The following is a 21,996-nucleotide window of genomic DNA, read 5'->3' on the forward strand; positions in this document are numbered from 1 at the left end:
ACAATTGATATTACTTACTTACTTCCTTACTGGCTTTTAAAAAACCCGGAGGTTCATTGCCGCCCTCACATAAGCCCGCCATTGGTCCCTATCCTGAGCAAGATTAATCCATTCTCTATCATCAAATCCCACCTCCCTCAAATCCATTTTAATATTATTTTCCCACCTACGTCTCGGCCTCCCTAAAGGTCTTTTTCCCTCCGGTCTCCCAACTAACACTCTATATGCATTTCTGGATTCGCCCATACGTGCTACATTCCCTGCCCATCTCAAACGTCTGGATTTAATGTTCCTAATTATGTCAGGAGAAAAATACAATGCGTGCAGTTCTGTGTTGTGTAACTTTCTCCATTCTCCTGTAACTTCATCCCTCTTAGCCCCAAATATTTTCCTAAGCACCTTATTCTCAAACACCCTTAATCTCTGTTCCTCTCTCAAAGTGAGAGTCCAAGTTTCACAACCATACAGAACAACCGGTAATATAACTGTTTTATAAATTCTAACTTTCAGATTTTTCGACAGCAGACTGGATGATAAAAGTTTCTCATCCGAATAATAACAGGCATTTCCCATATTTATTCTGTGTTTAATTTCCTCCTGAGTATCATTTATATTTGTTACTGTTGCTCCCAGATATTTGAACTTCTCCACCTCTTCAAAAGATAAATTTTCAATTTTTATATTTCCATTTCGTACAATATTCTCGTCACGAGACATAATCATATACTTTGTCTTTTCGGGATTTACTTCCAAACCTATCTCTTTACTTGCTTCCAGTAAAATTCCCGTGTTTTCCCTAATCGTTTGTGGATTTTCTCCTAACATATTCACATCCGCATAGACAAGCAGCTGATGTAACCCGTTAAATTCCAAACCCTCTCTGTTATCCTGGACTTTCCTAATGGCATACTCTAGAGTAAAGTTAAAAAGTAGAGGTGATAGTGCATCTCCTTGCTTTAGCCTACATTGAATTGGAAACGCATCTGATAGAAACTGACCTACACGAACTCTGCTGTACGTTTCACTGAGACACATTTTAATTAATCGAACAATTAATATTAAATTTACAAATACAATAAAAGTCAAAGTACTAAAAGATTAACTGACTAATAAAAGCTAGACAGTTTATTGCAAAAGTTAAGAAGAGAGAGAAAAAAATGTATTAACAAAGTAAAAAAAATTAAACCTACTCTCCGCAGTAAGAAAATGCTTAATAAGTTTGCTTTTGAACGCTACTAAATTCCGACAGTCTCTGATGTCACTGGGTAGGGTATTCCTCAAGCGCGAGAGCGAGATTGTGTATGATGATGAATACGATGATGTCTTATGTGTTGGTATGGATAGTATGCGGCTATTTTGCGTGCGTGTGAAGAGATTATGATATCATGACAGGTAACTGAAACGGGAGGCAAGGTAGGTAGGTGTAGAGGTGTGAAGGACTTGGAAGAGGAGAACAAGAGAATGAAAATTTCTACGTTCGTTAAGCCGTAGCCAGTTTAGAGTTTGGAAGGATGGGGTAATGTGGTTAGCGCGACGGACATCGCAGACGAAGCGAAAACAAGAATTGTGAAGACGTTGTAATCTTTGCGACTGGTTGACATTGAGGTCAGTCAGTAGAAAATCACAATAATCGAAGTGGGGCATTACTAGTGTTTCCACTAGTATTTTCTTGAGTGATAGCGGGAGGAATTTTCGAATGCTGTTTAAGGAATGTATGTAGTATGGAAAGAACTTTTGTGATAATATGAGTTACTTGGTTATTCCAGTTTAAATGCGTATCAAAGTAAACTCCAAGGTTTTTAACACAGGAAGCAAAAGGGATTATTGTGTCGTTTAACTTGACTGGAAGAGCAGGAGTAATATTGCATAATAGACGTTGATGTCCCACTAGGATTGCTTGTGATTTTCTTGCATTGAGAGTCAAATCAAACTTTCTGGCCCATGCAGATATAGATTCAAGGTCCTCATTAAGATTGTGTATTGCGTCATTGAGTGAGTCAGGGGTTGTATGGATATAGATTTGTAAATCGTCAGCGTAGAGGTGATGCTTACAATGCTGTAGAGTCGAAGGGATGCCTTTTACGCAAATAGTGAATAGTATTAGCACAGTCTACTATATACAGTCGCGAAGCTCAATATGTAGTAAAAATGCAAACATGGGTAGTTGCCCACCACTAGGATCGCTACTGTCGCCTCATCATCGCAGATCTCTCTCCTAGTAGACGACAAAATATGTTACACTTTCGTTGTCGTGTTCTTTTGGAAAAATTAACACCTTCCTTCCATTATTGAAATATTAAATGCATAAAGTTAATTTATTATTTTAATGAAGTATATTAAATTCCACCATAAACTCGAAGATACCTGCAAGAAATAAGTAATATAATTTTTGTTTGTGCAAAACGAACTGAAATTTACTATAATAGCTTCACTCATTCAAGATTAGCGATAATTAACTATGAAACCAATAAATATTAATTAGCATTTCCCTTTACAACAATAATAATGGAAATATGAATTAATGGAGTAACTTACGCGTACCGGTACTTGTAGTGTAGGCTTACGTAGTTAACAAAGTGGGATGAGGTTAAGCAATAATAATCACACCAGAATTGGAAATAAAACGTGATCAATAAATTTTATTGTAACAGACTTTTTCTACGTCTCTAGTAAAGCAACAAATAAAAATAACAACAAAATTAACAGCTATAATTAAAAACATATCCTCTGAAAAAAAATAGGCCTAAGCAATAATAATCCCACCAGAATTGAAAATAAAACGTGATCAATAAATTTCATTAAAACAAACTTAATTTTTCTGCGTCTTTAGTAAAATAACACATAAAAATAATAACAAAATTAATAGCTACAATTAAAAATATATCCTCTGAAAAAAAAAAAGTAGACCTAACCTTTATTTCTCTGGAAATTTAGCAGCCTAAGTGACAGAATTTTAACCGGTATCTAATGTCCTTTCGGTTAGATTGAAACATTTCATTGTGAAATTTAAGGATATAATGTATTCTAACAGTCACAAAGAACTTCAAAATTACGAGTTTTGTTTCTGCACAGCATTCTTGTGGAAACCCAGGAACCTTTCTGAATCTTTCGGAAATCGTACAAAGGATAACTCTGGCCTCTTTCTCTTACTGTTGCTACAATTTATAGCACTACAAACGTCTCCTCCTTGTCCCATATTATTATTTCAATTACTATATTTTAGCCATTAACATTTTCATTACAACCAATAACGAACATTTCACAAGCATCAATGTGAAATACGCAACGAGCTAGCACTCGATAGAAATACGACACAGTCCAAAGTCGACCATGGACAGTCTATTGTTTCTAGTTGCTAACCGCTTGGAGCGCTTTATCACGAGATTTGCAAAAAAACACCTCAAGCTTCGCGACTGTATATAGTAGACTGTGGTATTAGTATTACATAAAGGAGTATTTTATCTTTGAGCCTCACGTGTCTTGGAATTCTTCTGTTCCGTGCAGTTCTCATCCTGCAGAGTTCCCTTCTTGGCCTGCATCAGTAACTGCAGCATGTCCGGCCTAACGATGCCTTCCCGCTCCCTGGTCGATATCGTGTCCTTCACCAAGGACCGGAAGAAATCCGCAATCTTTCCAGGAACAAGACTTAATCCCAACGTCTGTAAGAGAAAAATAATAGAAAATTTATCTGATCGTAATACGAAAACAAAATGTTGAATAAAGAAGTGTAATATGTAACCTAAGTCGCTGTTTATAAACTCAAATATAAAATAAATGCAATATGATAATTTCAGTAACAAAGACTAAAGTGATGGTTTTGACGGGAAAAATCATACGAGCTCTGAACCTCACAAGTGATACCAAAAAGCACAACTTAAGAGGCAACTAGGTCAGGAGACTCATTCAGACATGGTTTCTTGTAAATAGTTCTCTTAATCTATCACAAAATATTTCAATATCCGGTAATTTCATCACTATAGAATTTTGTTATTGTGTTTAATTTGTAATTTAGTAAATACAAAAATATTCTTTGTTCTTAACTTCTATGATAAAATGTCTAGCTTTCATTAATCAGGTAATCTTGTCGTACTTTAATTTTTATTGTAATTGTAATTGTAAATTTAATATTAATTGTAATCTTATTGTTCCTGTTATAGTTGTAATTCCCTGGTAGAGGGGCAGAGAAGTACTGACGGCCTTATCTCTACCAGATTAAATAAATAAATAAATACTAAATACTAAATAATAGAGTAGGGTGGCCACTTCTTTTCCCCCTCCATTGCATACATCGCCGATTAGCTACATGTTACACTAATCAGACATCAGATGCATACTAACAATTCTGCAGTGCTCGGCAAAAGTGACCAAAAAAATTAAATAAAAAAATTGGTGTAAAAATTATCATTTTACCATGGACCTCGTTGGAGATTTTCCGTTTCATTTTCTCCGTTATCCAATTAATTTCACAAAGTGCTACGATACGGCGTTCCTGTGTTTATAATTTAATACCTCGTATTTTCTGATGACATCTCCACATGAGTTCATTTCGTTTACTTTCACATTTCTTCAATCTCATCCCAGAATTACATGTTTCGCAAAACATTTCACTCCTAAGTAAACCACAATCGCATAAAAGACCATGGAACATACATATCTGTATTCATGCATAAAGCAAATGTTTGTATTTATAATTCCATAATTTGCATTTCTATACCTACATTTTAAATCAACATGGAGAATTTGGATCCATATCTTTTTGATATTTAACTATAGCATTCGAAATTACCGCCATGATTATGATCAAACTAATTTACAACATTATTGATTGGTTGGCAACATAATAAAAATTATATATATATATATATATATTTATATATCGATAATTTAATTGATCGAAACGCTACTTCCGTTGATCTTTTTTTGCGGCTTTGCATATTTTTATATTTAGGGTGGGTTCTATAATGCATCTGTTCACCCCTCAGGAACCCGGTATGGCATAGTTGCGCCCCGCGGTCAATTGGGAGGCCTAGGCATGGCATAGTTGCGCCCCGAAGAAATCAGGTAGCTGAATGGACATGGCATAGTTGCGCCCCGATGAAATCAGGTAGCAGAATGGACATGGCATAGTTGCACCCCGAAGAAATCAGGTAGCAGAATGGACATGGCATAGTTGCGCCCCGAAGAAATCAGGTAGCAGAATGGACATGGCATAGTTGCGCCCCGATGAAATCAGGTAGCAGAATGGACATGGCATAGTTGCGCCCCGAAGAAATCAGGTAGCTGAATGGACATGGCATAGTTGCGCCCCGATGAAATCAGGTAGCAGAATGGACATGGCATAGTTGCACCCCGATGAAATCAGGTAGCAGAATGGACATGGCATAGTTGCGCCCCGAAGAAATCGGGTAGCAGAATGGACATGGCATAGTTGCGCCCCGAAGAAATCAGGTAGCAGAATGGGCATGGCATAGTTGCGCCCCGATGAAATCAGGTAGCAGAATGGACATGGCATAGTTGCGCCCCGATGAAATCAGGTAGCAGAATGGACATGGCATAGTTGCTCCCCGATGAAATCAGGTAGCAGAATGGACATGGCATAGTTGCGCCCCGATGAAATCAGGTAGCAGAATTGACATGGCATAGTTGCTCCGCGAAGAAATCAGGTAGCAGAATGGACATGGCATAGTTGCGCCCCGATGAAATCAGGTAGTAGAATGGACATGGCATAGTTGCTCCCCGAAGAAATCAGGTAGCAGAATGGACATGGCATAGTTGCGCCCCGATGAAATCAGGTAGCAGAATGGACATGGCATAGTTGCGCCCCGATGAAATCAGGTAGCAGAATGGACATGGCATAGTTGCGCCCCGATGAAATCAGGTAGCAGAATGGACATGGCATAGTTGCGCCCCGATGAAATCAGGTAGCAGAATGGACATGGCATAGTTGTTCCCCGATGAAATCAGGTAGCAGAATGGACATGGCATAGTTGCTCCCCGAAGAAATCAGGTAGCAGAATGGACATGGCATAGTTGCACCCCGATGAAATCAGGTAGCATAATGGACATGGCATAGTTGCGCCCCGATGAAATCAGGTAGCAGAATGGACACGGCATAGTTGCGCCCCGAAGAAATCAGGTAGCAGAATGGACATGGCATAGTTGCGCCCCGATGGACATAGTACACACGAAAGTGATTGTAATAATATAAACAAATTACTTACAAATATTACAGTGATAGCTGCATTGAAATCAGGTAGGCCTAGCATATGATCAATTTTGCTATTTAAAATAACACTTTTTTATCGATCACACACAATAAATGAACTGCATTTTTTGTTTGTACATCGATATCTTAACCCTATGGTATAGGGTTTCGAAAATTGAAACTTAGAGCCATTGTGAATTATTAACTCTTTACCCTTTTCACTAAACTTAACATTCATTTTAAATTAACCTCACTATACGCAGCAGACTGTGTGAAAATCATTAATAAAATGTCTAAGACTGCTAAGCCCCGTATTCCAACGGCTCACTCATTTAAATATGTCAGTTAATAAAGTACTGCCAACTTCACGGTGTTCATTTTAACAATAGGCTATTGATAATCACTGCATAAACAGTAGAAAAACAGTTAATAAAGTACTGCCAACTTCATGGTGTTAATTTTAACGGTAGGCTATCAGTAATCACTGCATAAACAGTAGAAAAACAGTTAATAAAAAATTGCCAACTTCATGGTGTTCATTTTAACGGTATCGATAATGAATATTAAATCGAATAAGAAATCAATAAGGTTGGTTGATTACGAGGCTCGAGTTTCTGTAGTGTCTTTTTCTCTACCTATTTCATCGGGGCGCAACTATGCCATCCCCTTTTCTCTACCTGATGGGAACGGGGCGCAACTATGCTCACAAAATAGGTACCCTTTTTTATCTGCTGCATTTTATCTTACCGTGGGGCGCAACTGTGCCCTGCCCCAGGAACCCAGTCCCCTCAAGTTGATTAAGCTGTAAACAGTACGAAAAGAAACAGGAAATTCTTCTCATGAAACAGACCTGCAACAATCTCGGAATTGACAAGAACAGGAACATTTTAACAGGTCCGAAGTTGGTTGCGCTCTGTCCCATCATAAAGAATTCGTTCCTCGGCTGCTTTAACGAATCCACGCCAATCCCAAACGCTGTAGTAGCAATGACGTCTGTCGCATATCTGGTGTAGAAGTCCTTGAGCTCTAGGACCAGTATGTCGCCCTCTGCGAAGACGAAAAGTATTACCACAAATTTAAGATGTAACAGAATTGGACAAATAAATATTCACATGAATATCTTAAAAGTACACATTTAACAATGTACACTAACTGTAATATATAGGTCTAGGGGAAATATGTGTTTTATTTCTTTTAAACAAACTTCCCCTAAAATAGGGGTTGTCCTGAAGGACAAAGTATAACAAATATACAGGGATATCATTTTATTTTTACTTCAATTTTTATTGTACCTGAGTTTTTTAATGTACTTCATTCCCACCCCTTCTACTAATGAAGTTAAACCGTCCTCCACACAGAACCAAGACCGCATATACAGTCATAGTAGCCTTACGGTCATAGTAAACAGTACGTTCCAAAAATATGTTCGCGTTTTCCAGTGACGAAAGAGCTTTCAATATTGCATCATTTTCCATTTGCCTACGTCGCATCCCGGTTTCCCCCACCTGCTTCTACTGGGTGTTCATTTCAAAGTGTGTCATGACGTCACTGTTGTGAGTCAGCGATTTGAAGCCAGTTTCAGCTTTTATGTCAGAGAAGTTGCCTATTAATCAAGGCGTTCAATCTGAACTTGAGAACGTGTACGGTATAACTTGATGGCGGTCTGTAAAGTCCGTGTGCTACCATAACCTCTTTCGAACTGTGTTTTGCGCGGGCAAGTCGTACGCAGGGTATTTGTTATCATCGATTGCGTACGGCAACATTCCACAACACAAATCAAATGCTCCGTGTCCATGTTGACCGTCCAAGTTAATGTCAACAAATACGTAAGTAATCGTCTTAATCCTCTCCTCATATCCCGACAGTAAGAAAAAAACTCACTTCAGTACGTGTTTCCAAACAGTTCACATTCTTGCCACTAATGGCGTTACCGTACGTATCGGTAAGTAATCTTCAGAATGAACGCCGTACTTGCTAGGCAACTTCTCTCGCATTTAGGTAATACGCCTCTGCGGAAGTGTAGGAAGATTGAATTCTCTAGGCTCATCGGCTAGCCACATGACGACATACAGCGAGCCATGACACATTTTGAACTTAACACCCAGTATTCGCCTCTCTGTAATGCTAGTGGCTGGGCTGTCTTAGCTCTTTTCTGAGAACATTAATTTCTGTTAGGAATTGGACGTCTACGTAATATTATACAACCGTTTAAAATAATTTAAATAGAAGGGCCTCGTTAAGTAATTAACTGTCACGTGATTTCCTCCCTTTCTACGCCCCTACGACATAACCACTTGGACGGACAGTAGATAGTATGTCTGAGTAATTTTATCTTTTCGGATCGGGCAGAAGTGAAGATTGAATTTACAGTGCGTAAGGTACACTTTTATAAAGTAGTTACAGAATTATTTCAACATGACTTAGGTACTAGTACGAAGAACGAAACTGGTAATTGGAATTAGGTACAATAGTCTATAGTGCGATAATATGCACATTAGAACTGAAGCCTGTATCGAAATGAACGGCCACCATTTTCAAAAAAGTGTTTAAATATCCATATTATGATTATTTTTCAATTTAACTTCGTTCTCTATAGTGTACGCTAATGTGCTGCAGACAGTATAATATACACTGCATAATGAATACGTTCGCATGGATAACTCAGCTCGTGAGTAAAACACTTATTGTTAATACAGTACTGTATTTTGATTAAGTAAAAACCTAATGGAAATTATGGAACTCAAAATCGCGACATTTCCTAGTTTACGTAAATGGATGAAGTACTTTTCTTCCCTCCTATACCTAGTAAAGTGATTTGATTGTGTTTTGAAGCCAGTACCATCGAACTCTAGTCGTGGAAGGGGGTAGCGAACGGTGTTTCCGGTTCTCTAAACGTATAGCCAGGTTAATATTAAAAATGTTAGTAAAAATAAAATGATGTCCGTGTACAAGTATTAGTAAATGCGTACAATATTTAACTTACAATGTTTATTATTTGCAATAATTTACTGTAATGAAATAAAAATGTATTCACAAAGAGGACATTGGGGATAGGTACAAGAGGAATAAGGGTTGTATTTTTATCTGATGGTGAATTCTCAAATCCCACTTCCCAAACTTAGTCGGGATAAAGACGTAGTTGCACGTGAAGAAAAGAACAAATCCTCTCATTTTCATTACTGGATAGAAAATGAACTAGTTGCATATCGTGTATTCTCTGTGCCAGGATTAGGTCTAACTTTTAAACATAGGAAGACTTATATCACTATTACATGCAAATTTCTGACTCTTAACGCAGTGTTCGTATTATAGTAATATGTAGAGCCCGGATGTTTGGCAAAATGCCTTTTTTACTGGGTGGAAGTAAATCATTTGCATAAATATAAATGTGATTTGGAGTAAATCAAAGTGATAGGGCCAATATTTATTTCGTCTATTTTGCCTTTTAAGGTGTTTCTTATTCATGAGGCAACTAGGTCAAGATATAATGGGATAGGGTGGCCAGTTTCTTTCCCCCTCCATTGCATACATCGCCTTTTAACTACATATTACACTGATTAGTCGTCGGATAGGTGCAAACAATTATTGTTCTTCCTCTGACACATATCGTCAAGTGAGATGTACTGCCTGATAATATATGTAGCTACGTAGGCCTACATATTAGCCAGAACTTCAATTAGAGATAAACATAGCCTTATGGATATGGTAAATGTCCTCTGCATCTCAACTATAAACAATAAGCATATTATTTAGTTTATATATAACAGGGACGTATTTTGCGGACTACCGGGGCTACCGGCGGTAGCCCAAGGAAATTACAAAAGAAAAAGTTTATAATATAACATAATGTAATAATTTTGTATTATTAGTTTTACCATAGTAATTAAAATTAAAGTAATTGTTAGATTTATATGCGCTCTCTGCTCTCGAAAAGAAACAAGTTGTCAAGGCGGCATCGCTGGAGAAACCGCTTGCTACGTGAGGTAGCCTGTGACCGTTCCGCGCACGCTGTCCTGTCGCACAACTACCCGTCCCCCGCTCCCTTCTGTTTCCATCGTGCAGTGTAGGCCGGGCGAGTTGCCGCTCTCGTGATCAGTTTCTTCGCAGGCGCGAAGCAACAATACGCTTAGTACGCTAGCAATTGAATGTGATTGTGTTCTTGCAGTGCATTATTTTAAATCTGTGATTTGTTCGAGTGTCTAAGAGTTATATTAATTGTGAATTATTAAGTTTTTAATTTCCCAATTAAGTGATATTGTGAAAAATATGGCAGAACAAGTTTCTGGAGAGGTTTGTGTTGAAAATGACTGTGTAATAGAAGGTTTATTAAAAGTGCCTTTTAACCGTCGTACATAACAACGAGAAAGTTGAAATTGTGAAAATGAAAAGACCAACTTCTAAGTTAAATTTGTCCATGGACGTAAAAGAAAAACAGCGTGAGTACACACGCCATTTCACTTCAACATCATATGGTAAGTGGAATTGGTTGTGTGGTAGTTCTAAACTGTCTAAACTATTTTGCTGGCCGTTTGTTATTTAGCCGCGAAACTAATGTGTAGTCAAAAGAGGGTTTTCTAATATGAACTCCCTTCGAACGGCAGTCCTAGAATACGACAAATCAAAAGCTCATATTTGTAGTAGCATGAACTTTGCAAACTTTGGGAAGACAAGAATTGATTTACAGCTAGATAAGTAAAAAGCTCTACACATCAACCAACACAATGCTCTTGTGAAAAAAAAAAATCGGGAGATTTTACTGCGTCTTATTAACGCAGTCTGCTTTCTAGGAAAACAAGAATTGACTTTTCGGGGTCATAACGAGAGTGTGGAATCAGACAATATAGGAAATTATATTGAATATATAAGTTCCTTAAGTGAATTTGACCATTTACTGGTCAATCATCTTGAGAGTTCAACAGTATTTCGTGGTACTTCTCCCGCAATTCAGAATGACTTAATATTTGCTATAAGTGGGGTTATGATGAAGAACATAAAACCTTTTGTGGCCATTGTTGTTGATGAAACAAGTTACTGCTCTAATCAGAGTCAATTCGTTGCTTTGGAATGACAAGGTTTTAACTGACTACCTTGTTGTTCTGTGCAACCATGCCTTAAATTTATATAACCCAATAATTATAACATTTTGTGACATATTGTGCACAAATTGAGCAATTATCATACAATTTGTATTAAGTTCAGAAATTTATGATTATTTAGTCCAATTAAGTTAAATAGTGTAGTTTACAAATAGTGATTCTTTGCAGTTGGAACCTTGTTATCCCCAAATCAGCTAAACTTTTTACTATACTAGGTTCTAACTGCAATTTTCAATGGCTTCAGATGAAATTAATTCAATTACTTGTTCATTATAAACCAAAATGCAGTTTTATTTGTTTATTTGTATCATTTTGCTAATACATAATGTTATATGAATATCTTTTTACACACATTTCTGATTTGAATTAAGAAAATTAAGTCTATTAATTGTAATACATAATTATTGTAAAAGAAACAAGAAATAAAACAAAGAAACAAACAAACACATTTCTTATTTGAACAAAGAACAATAACTTCCTATAATCTTGTAATAAATAATTGTGAAAGAAACAAGAAAAGAAATAAAACAAACACATTTCTGATTTGAACTAAGAAAATTAACAGTCTATTTGTAATACATAATTATTGTAAAAGAAATAAGAAATCAAACAACAAACAAACAAACAAACACATTTCTTATTTCAACAAAGAACATTAACTTTCTATATTCTTGTAATAAATAATTGTGAAAGAAACAGGAAAAGAAATAAAACAAGCACTTCTGATTTGAACTAAGAAAATTATTAAAAAATAAGAAATCAAACAAATAAACACATTTCTTATTTGAACAAAGAACATTAACTCCCTATATTCTTGTAATAATTATGAAAGAAACAAGAAAAGAAATAAAACAAACACATTTCTGATTTGAACTAAGAAAATTAACTTTCAGTCTTTTAATTAATAATGTGTGAAAGAAACGAGAAAAGAAACAAAATAAACGAATAAATTTCATTGCAAATCTTCCAATCAAGCTTGGAGCAAAGCAGAATAATACTATTTGTCATGTTCAGGCATGTATTTCAACATTTCTTTTAAATCTTTCTGTTTTTCATTCGACAATTCTTAATTTCTTCTTACTGGCTTTGGAATGACCTGTGTTACATCTTGTACTGAACCTGTTCTTCTTTTTGACTCCAAATATCTTATACTGACAAGAACTGCTTCTTCATTTGGATGGTGAGTCAACTTATATTCTATTTCATGTAGTATTTGGCTAAATTTTATACTTGCTATTTTTGTGAAGGGTACTATCTTATAATTTAGAAGTTTAGCAGTGGTGGAAAAATCCTTGAAGTCTGACTCATTATTTAGCTGAATTACTCTAAAAGGTCTGTTCTTATTTATCTGTTTAATTAAGCTCACTAGACCCAAAGGTGAAAAAACTTCTGTCTTTGTCATGGCTTTCTCAATTGCACTGTGAGCACTGTCTACTTCCTGACAACAGGAATGGCCAGGTACAGAATATTTCATAGTTACAGATTCATTCTTGGATTTTCCTTCAGAAACTGAAGCACTGCATTTGAGATTAATTGATTCCTGTTTTGGGGAACACAGGAGTCACTCCAGGTGATCAAATCATTAAAGTCATTTTCAGTAGCAACTGTATCTAACAGCTTTTTAAACGCACTGGCAAGATCATTCCCTGTTCTGCCATACTGTGCTTCAGTCTATAAAATACAGTATACAGTTTTTTTTAGTAGTGAAATATCCTGTGAGATTATAAACATTAAATTTTCTTCTATAATCAAATGAACTTATCTCAGTCCTTGGAATATTAATAACATTTTGAAGATCAAACACTAACACTGGAACACTTTGCTTCTTATCTTTCTCTCTTTCGTTTCTCATTAGTATTTTGTCACTTGTATGCTTCTCAAACTTCTTCTCCATTTGCTCTGTTGTATTACTTTGTGTCTTAGCCAATCTATATAGTTCACAGGTATCACATTTGTCACTTTTAGGCTTGTGAAAACCTAGATTGAAATGTGTAACAAATATTCGCCGATACATAGATAATTTCACCGGAGAAGTTTGTTCTTTTTCACATGTTTCCTTATACAGGTCATACATTTTTGCAACGCTTAAATTAGAGTCAAGATACTGTCTTGCTGTATTTGCTCTGCAATAATGTGCCTCGACTGTAGGAAACGATTGGATGTGTGACATTACATTGAATTTAAGCTCTTCTGGAAGTTTTCTAATGCTGTTGACAGTTTTACCTCGCATATCTGGCGCTGGTATGTTAGTCTCAGTATTTTTTGTATTGTGGGCAGTATACACAGGTTTCTGTGAAATATTAAGGGTTCCTAGGTAGAACTGCTTGCAAACTCTGATTCTTAAATTGCGTACTATGAAAAAATAAGAGAAAGAGTAAGTTCTTTGTGAAGACCCACCTTGTGGTCGTTTAGTCAAACAACGTTCTGTTGAATTCAGAATGAAGTGTCGTTTCTCATTTGTGGTTAACTTATAAAATGACTTGAATAAACTCTGTCTTTCATTACTACTTATTTTAGTACTGCAGCTAAACTTACAATGTTGCTGGCAATTCTTTGTTGTTTGTATTTGTTTTTGTGGAACCAATTTTCCTCTTCTGCTTACATATGATTCTCCTGCTTCATGTTTCTGCTTCCTGACAGTACTTTTCCATTTGTTCTTGTTTGCAACTTTTTTCCTGCTCTTCTGTGGGGGTGAATTACTTCTTAAATCCATGTTGTTACTATTATATATCTATTCTAACCTCACTACTGGCACATTGAAACACAATAATAACAAACATGTGCAGAGAGAATGCTGTTACTCAAAAGAGATTAATAGTGCAGATAGAACTCTCTGTCCAAAGATATTAATTGTGCAGACAGAACTCTGTCACTCCAAAGAGATAACTTTTTTCTCTGCAAATAGAACTTTGTCATTTGTCAATCTCCCTTATGAATCATCAGGTTACATCAGTGATCATATATGTTAAAGATTGTATTCTCACAATAACATAGCACACATTAACTCAATGTTTTCAAATTTGTTAGTTAGAACCTTGTCATTCCAAAGCAACGAATTGTCCACTGTTTTAAGATACGTCGACAGTACTGCCAATGTTCAAGAACGGTTTATAGGATTCACAAATGTCAGTTCGGACAAAACTGCTGCTGCTTTGTTTCAGCATGTGGAAGGTGTTACAGCAGAATACAATGTCGGCAATAAGTTAATTGCACAGACATACGATGGTGCTTCAGTTATGGCGGGAAATATTAATGGCTTAAAAACAAAAGATCAAGAAAAGTATCCTCAAGCACTATTTGTCCATTGTTACAGCCATGTTCTCAATTTAGTTTTGCAACAAACTACTTCATCCATTCCAGAATGCCGCATTTTTTTCAAAACACTGTCGGGTTTAGCTACATTTTCTCATCATCTCCTAAAAGATCAGAAAACTCAAGGAATTTATGAACAAGAAACTCCCAAAAGTAGCACCAACTAGATTGAATTTTACATCTCGGCTTGTAAATACAGTAAAGGAATACAGAGAAAAACGGACTGCTTTCTTTAAAAATATCTTTTGTAATGACTCTGAAGAAAACTGGGATGATGCTGTAATTGTGCAGGCTCAAGGATATTTGAATTTTTTTCACACAGTTTAAGAATATATTTCTTCTTGAAGTCTATGCTAGAGTGTTCGCACATACAGATGTGCTCTACAATATTCTTCAGACAAAAAGTCTAGACATAGCATACTGCTTGCAAGAGGTATCAAACTTAAAAAAATACTATATCCGAGTTCAGACGTAGTGGGTTTCCGTCCATATGGAGTAATATGGAAAATGAAAATTCTTCAGCCAATACAATGGAACCACCATTAAAGCGAAGGAAAGGAGATGATGAATTGAAATACAGGCAGCTGTACTACAGCATACTAGATCGTATGCACATGGAAATTACCGACAGATTTTCTGATTATGGAAAGCTTCAGTTCACACATCTTCTAGATTCTCAAAAATTTTCTGCTTATAAAAAAAAACTTCCCGAATGAGGCACTAAACAAATTATTTCAGTCCTATAACAGTCACTTCGATCAAGTACGTTTGAAAAATGAATTAAGTGTAATATATTCAGCAGAAGTCTTTGATTTTTCGAACAAACCTATCCATGAAATATTATCTGCCATATATGAAAACCAGCTGAACCAAGTTATTCCTGAAGTCCTTAAATTGGCAACATTAATTGTGACAATACCAGCTACGTCAGCATCGGTAGAAAGAACATTTTCTGCGTAGAAGAGAATAAAATCCTACTGTAGATCAACTCATACACAAGAACGTTTATCCGGCTTGGCACTAATATCCATTGAAAAGTCATTTCTGCAGAAACTTTGCAAGTGGTCCAACTGTAATTTCAATGACGAAGTCATCAACATATTTTCGTCTCAATCAAGACGTCTGGAATTCACATAAATATGTAGGGAATTTTATTATAGGGATTTTAAAATATATTTTGTGTAATAATAGGGTCAGTGGTACCCCAAACCCTTTAACCAGTATACGCCACTGATATATAATATCACTGGTCACTAAACCTCTGTCAATAAAATTTCCTCCTGTTTCTGCAGATCATACATGGGCACAATTTTCGGTTACGTGAGGCATTCGATTTGAAATAGTTTGTTTACTAGGAGAGGAGACTGCAGAGTAGGATGGGAAATATAAACTGCTGTGACCTGCGTCACCTTATCGTAATCGCTAAGGCGGTCAGTGGCGAATTATTAGGAAAGCGCTTGGTTAACGTGAGAGACTCGAAAACTTTTTATCAATTTGGCAAATTAATTCGGAAGCTTTGATCATAAACCTCTTTACTATTTCTCCATCATTGAATTGATTTAAATCACAGGCGAGAAATTGCGTAACTAGCCAATAATATTCCATCACGTTGTCTACGTTTATTTTCTTGAATATTCTGGCGTTTCTCAAGATTACTTAATAGATTTGCACGTTCTCGACCTAAAATAATTTCAGAAAATCATATTTCGTTTTCTACGCATATTTGATATTTTTTTTTATAAATTTCTTTTGGAAATAATACGCACAAACAACATTTAATTCCTCGTAGACTATCTTTTATGCAGCGTGTTTAAGGTATAATTTCGTATTTAGTATACTATGCAAATTTTAAGATCATAAATTTTCTACGGAACAGTACGAAAAATAACATTTAATTTGTCTTACCGTCTAATTCAGCACGTTCTTTATGACATAAGGAGTAATGTCGTTGTATATTAAATTTATTAATGCCTGATAGGATTTTCGAGCATAACATACATCGTATGTTCTCCTCTTCTAAACAGCAAAAAAACTCTTCCTCCCATTTCTCATGAAATAATCGTTTTCTAACGCGTGCACACTGCTTTGATAATGCCATTATGCCACCACTGATATTGCTTATGAAACTGATATAGAACCTGCCCACGCCTAGGAGCTACGTGAGGAAGGAACGGGGACTGTGAAGATGATGTCACTCAGAGCGATAAGCTCTGTGAAGGCCAGTGAGGCACAAATTCTGAAGTGAGGCACGATGCCCATGTATGCTCCAGATAGAACCTCTGATAACAAGCGCACCACTGCAAATGTACATATTTTAGTAAACTTTCATCTATTCAATTATGACTTTGCCAGCATGTGCAGATACGAGTACTAAGTATGACTCTTTGTCTCAACCTAGTAGACGTAAACGGACAAATCTATATTGAAGGTATCCATTAAATGGTACTAACGAATGTATAGGAAAACGATTAAAAATATGTTAAAAATTAATGGGTATTGATGTCCAAAATGTGTGGAGAAAATATTAAAGAACTAAGAAGCGAAATAATATCGTTAATGGATATTTTGACCAAAATTCAATGAAAATACCCCAAATAAGACCCAATAGAATAAAAATCCTCTTAAGAGGAAAAAATTCAAAATAATGCCTTAACATGCGTCTCGGAACACGCCACTTCCCGGGTTGAAGTCCTGGTTGGGACAAGTTACCTGGTTGAGGCTATTTCTGGAGTTTTTCCTTAACCCATTGAGAGCAAATGCTGGGTAACTTTCGGCGCTGGACCCTGGACTTACTTCGTTGACATTATTACCTCCATTTCATTCAGACGCTAGATATCCATAGCAATTGATAAAGCGTCGTAAAATAAGCAACTAAAAACACTCCACTTAACATAAAAATGTTAATACTAAAGCAGCTATGTTTCTGGCTTACCAGAAAAAGGTCAATTTCTTCTAGCGATGAGTGTTCTAGTGCGGAAAAAGGCCCAGGTGGCATTCGTGAATCCGATGCTGACAGGTGGGACGTATTGCCTCAGCCCCGTGCCCAAGCCCAAGCTTTTAAATTCTATAAACTTCACCCCAACCTATTTTACACCGTTACAGACACAAAGAGTAATTAGAATAAGCGTAGTTGCCAAATCTAGGGAATCGTGTAGGACTATTTTCAAAAAAACTACAAATAATACCAATGGCTTGTCAGTATATCTTTTCATTAATAATCTTCCTCGTATGTAATCGTGAAAACTTTGTTACTAATTCAACAGTCCATAGCATAAATACACGTCAAAAAATGACTTTCATACTCCATCGGCAAGTCTATCGTGCTATCAAAAAGGAGTGCGTTATATGGCAGTAAAAATTTTTAATAGCCTCCCTATCGATATAAAAAATGAAACTCAAAACATAAGATTATTTAGGGCCAAATTAAAGAAGTGCCTAATTTCTCACGCCTTCTATTCTGTAGGTGAATTCATGACATTCAACAACGCTTCATGAAATTGATACTAAAACTTTGTGTTGTACTAGTAGACTATATTGTAAATCTCGTCTGTATATATTTCATCTAGACTGTGACTGTAAATTAAGACTTTATAATAGTATTAAGTTTTTTGACTTGTTCCACATTCTAGCTGTAAGCAATGTATGAATAGCATGGAATGTTAATAAATACAATACAATACAATACAATACAATACATGGACGCAGGGGGAGAGAGAGGGGGAGGGAGTTATTGAAAGAGGGAAAGAAGAGTACCCCGAGAAAACTATAGCTACAACGTCTGTATTATCCACCACAAATTTCATTACGACCAAGCTAGAAATCGAATCCAGGACGCTAGGATGGAAGGACGGGCGCGTTAGAGCTGAGCCACAGACGCGGTTTGTTGTTATAAGTAACTGAACATTGATGCTATAATGAAGGTAGATTTTTTTATTGTAATGAGAATTCTTTATACCTAGCAGAGAGAATACTGCGCTCTGTTCTGCATGGCCAACAAAAAGTTGCCTCTCATCAACTGGAATTTGTTTTGATTCCCCCTAAAGAATCCTCCTTAAAAGGATTGTGGAATATGAGACCAGCACAAAAACTCGTGCCTCTAGCGATATTGTGGTTAGGAAGTAATGGAACACTGGCACAAACGTTAATCCCTCCGTCAAGGCCACGTACGGCATTATGTAATAAATAAATACGATGTTAGCCATTAGAGGACCGTCACAGGATGTGTGGAGTATTATTGCGTAAGCCGAGAACAAAAAAAGTAGGCCCTACTGCTGCGAACATTGATAATTTCAGTTGGTTTTCTGACGTACTTATCTCGTCTCTGTAAAATTTAGAGTTTAGACCTTATATTTAGAATACTCCTCGCTCAGATAAATAATTTTTTGTCAATTTTGAACATGGTAAACAAGATAAGCCATATGACTTCGTGTTACACAATCTTATAAACAAGTTTTATCAACAGTAATCTCACTAGACGTTTTTATTTATCTAGAGAAAATCAAAACTCGAGTGGGATTTAATTGACTATTACACGATTAGAAGAAACTATATAAAGATTAGAAGTAACGAAGTACTCCAATACAATAAAATATTAATTGACTTACGAAAATACAACTGTCTTCAAATGTATTATTGTACCATCTCAGCATTACAAATATTACGCTAGATGCATGCTAGATGGCAGTAGTGAGCAATGCCTTCTCGTCGAGAAGTTCTCGATCTATTATACACGATGGTAATGTTACTAGTCAAGAAGGCTTTGTTGATTCAGTTTCATTTTTATTAAAATGCAACATTCCACTTCAATTACCCGAATCCCAGTAAACAACGTCACTTGACAGATGATTTTCAATAAATCTTAATATTAAACAATCTCTGATACGTGACTATCCATAATATCATATAGCAGAAGCTATAACATAACCTAACTAATATATACAAGTGTTAGAAAAGTTTTAATTAACGACGATGACATAAAAAATAAACATGAATAATTTTAAAAGGAATAATTATTGAATGTACAATTTTCAAATTTGAATGTGGTTGGTGGTTCAATTGATGTTATATTGGACGTGTGCGTAATAGAAGTGGAACTCGTTGATTTAGGCCTACATGGTGTATTCAACCTATTCAGAATTTCCGAATGAATAATTTTAAAAGGAATAATTATTGAATGTACAATTTTCAAATTTGTATGTGGTTGGTGGTTCAGTTGATGTTATATTGGACGTGTGCGTAATAGAAGTGGAACTCGTTGATTTAGCCCTACATGGTGTATTCAACTTATTCAGGATTTCCGAATGGTGCTCTTCATTTATTTGTAAATCGGATTTCAGAAGATGCATAGGTATGATCAGTGATTTTTATTAATTCTTGTTCTTGAATGCCAATGCGAGTCATATTTGAAACTCCTGTGCATCAACTGGAGTGGTTTGTAATTATATATATATATATATATTTTTTTTTTTGACGTCCAGACCAGGGCAGTTTCAAATGTTGGCAAACAAAGGAACAAATGCTAGGGACGCGATAAAATTAAACAAATGCTAGGGACGCGATAAAATTAAACAAATCTAGGGAAGCGATAAAATTGTGCGATAAGCAGCCATGATTGGCTGAAATACGTCCTTTCGTACCGTTTTATTGGTCAAAAGTAGTATGACGTAGTAAGAGTGTAATAGTCGCATAGATACTTTAAGTCCTAGAAAGGTGGCCGTGCGCGTGGTCAGAGGAAGTGCGACCTGGTTTACAAGAGAACGACTGCAAAAATAGTTCATCATCATCATCATCATAATCATCAATAACAGTCTTGTATTAGGCCTCCTGGCCTGTTCCGCTTCCAGAAGAAAGTTGGTCTTTCCATCTCTTCGTTGGTCTTTCGAGGTCTCGTTTTCCATGAGGTGTATAGTCCAATAGTCTCTTGGGTAACCTATTGTTGAGCATTCTTAATACATGTTCATACCAGTTGTTGCGGTAAGATTCTATAGTATCCGTAATGGCGGTGATATTCAATTCTGTTCGGATGTTAACGTTCCTTTTATGGTCTTAAAGAGTATATCCTGCAAGAGGTCTTAGCAATCGCATTTCAGTTGAGGTAATGAAATTAGTTTTGCTTCGTTGTATGTCTGATCATGAGCATTGCCTCCTTTCTGGGACTTGAAAGTATATATGGACAATTTTTCTTCTAAGAATACAAATTTTTAAACCTAACTACATTCCATTTATGATAAATAAATAGTAATTAAATAAAAAGGTACACAATGAAATAGATGCTGGAACTGATCAGAAAGTGGAAAAGGAATTGACTGGGTCACTGGTTGAGAAGAAACTACCTTCTGAAAGATGCACTGGAAGGAATAGTGAACGGGAGAAGAGTTCGGTGCAGAAGAAGATATCAGATGATATACGACATTAAGATATATGGTCATATAAAAAGACAAAGAGGAAGGCAGAAAATAGTGTCGCGCCATGCAGAATGTTCTGGTCGCGTCAGAGAGTTGCGCGCGCATCTAGCGAGAAGGAAGGCGTGGGGAAACGGAAACTCGAATTCGGTAGGCGCTGTAGCAGGGGAGAGAACTATGGTGACCGTGCGGAGCGGAGAGAGCAAGGGGGTACATCTAGAAGCGTATTCCTTTCGAGGATTCAGAAAGCCACGCGAATCGAAGATTCCAGAAGTTATGGTTTAATAAATAAAAGCGCTAGAAGTCTTCGGAAGTCAGATAGTCTTAGTCAGCCTTTAAGTCTTGTCTTTGGACAGCAGCGAGCAAGGGAGGACCTGAGTTCGACGTGCAGTGAACTTGAATGAGCCCGTAACTGTGACAGTGTCCAGGCGAGGGCGACGCATCAGGAGGATCTGAGTTCGACGTGCAGTGAGCTAGAAGAACTAGCCAAGGCAAGCGAACTGAGAACTGACAGTTTTGTTCTGCACATAGTGCTTTGTGAACAGTAATTGAAATTAGGAATACATTGTTCTTCTTCTCAATAATACATGTGTAATGTCATTGTCGTTGCGTGGAGTGCAATAACAACTATTGCTTTTTTCTTTCTTCTAAGTTAAAACATTCAACTGAAGTCATGCACTTCTTAGTTTCAGAAGAGGCACGGGTGCATGACTGAGAAGTCTAATAAAACTGGTCGACAAGGCTTTCTTCACAAGAAATCTGATTAGTGATTCTAGTGCAGTTTTTCATACTGAATTCAGATATGTAGTCAGAATTTTTCCATCAGGCACAGTTTTTTTGTGACAGCTACTGTTTAAAATCGGATTTTAGCGTTTTCTTTGACCAGTCATAGGAACCGTTACCTCATATGTAGCGGTTTTATTCAAGCTGTATTTAAGGAAATGATTTGTAATATTATGCTGAAGCACCATAAAACAATCCT

At 36.4% G+C, this 21,996-nt stretch overlaps 2 protein-coding genes across 2 annotated transcripts in view; both read right to left on the reverse strand.

The window, feature by feature from the left end:
• The window catches only part of LOC138695829 (cytochrome P450 9e2-like), a 449,657-nt gene that overhangs the window by 407,468 nt on the left and 20,193 nt on the right, over positions 1 to 21,996 (reverse strand). The gene's annotated exons all lie outside the window — the stretch shown is intronic.
• The window catches only part of LOC138695831 (cytochrome P450 9e2-like), a 59,265-nt gene that overhangs the window by 19,746 nt on the left and 17,523 nt on the right, over positions 1 to 21,996 (reverse strand). The window contains exons 4-5 of the mRNA XM_069820099.1: positions 7,056 to 7,252; positions 3,476 to 3,659 (exon numbers count right to left, since the gene is read on the reverse strand). Coding sequence (XP_069676200.1) covers positions 3,476 to 3,659; positions 7,056 to 7,252 — 381 coding nt within the window. The remainder of the gene's footprint in view (positions 1 to 3,475; positions 3,660 to 7,055; positions 7,253 to 21,996) is intronic.

Source organism: Periplaneta americana, chromosome 3 (assembly GCF_040183065.1).
Source record: "Periplaneta americana isolate PAMFEO1 chromosome 3, P.americana_PAMFEO1_priV1, whole genome shotgun sequence".
In the NCBI taxonomy this organism is placed as follows: Eukaryota; Metazoa; Arthropoda; class Insecta; order Blattodea; family Blattidae; genus Periplaneta; species Periplaneta americana.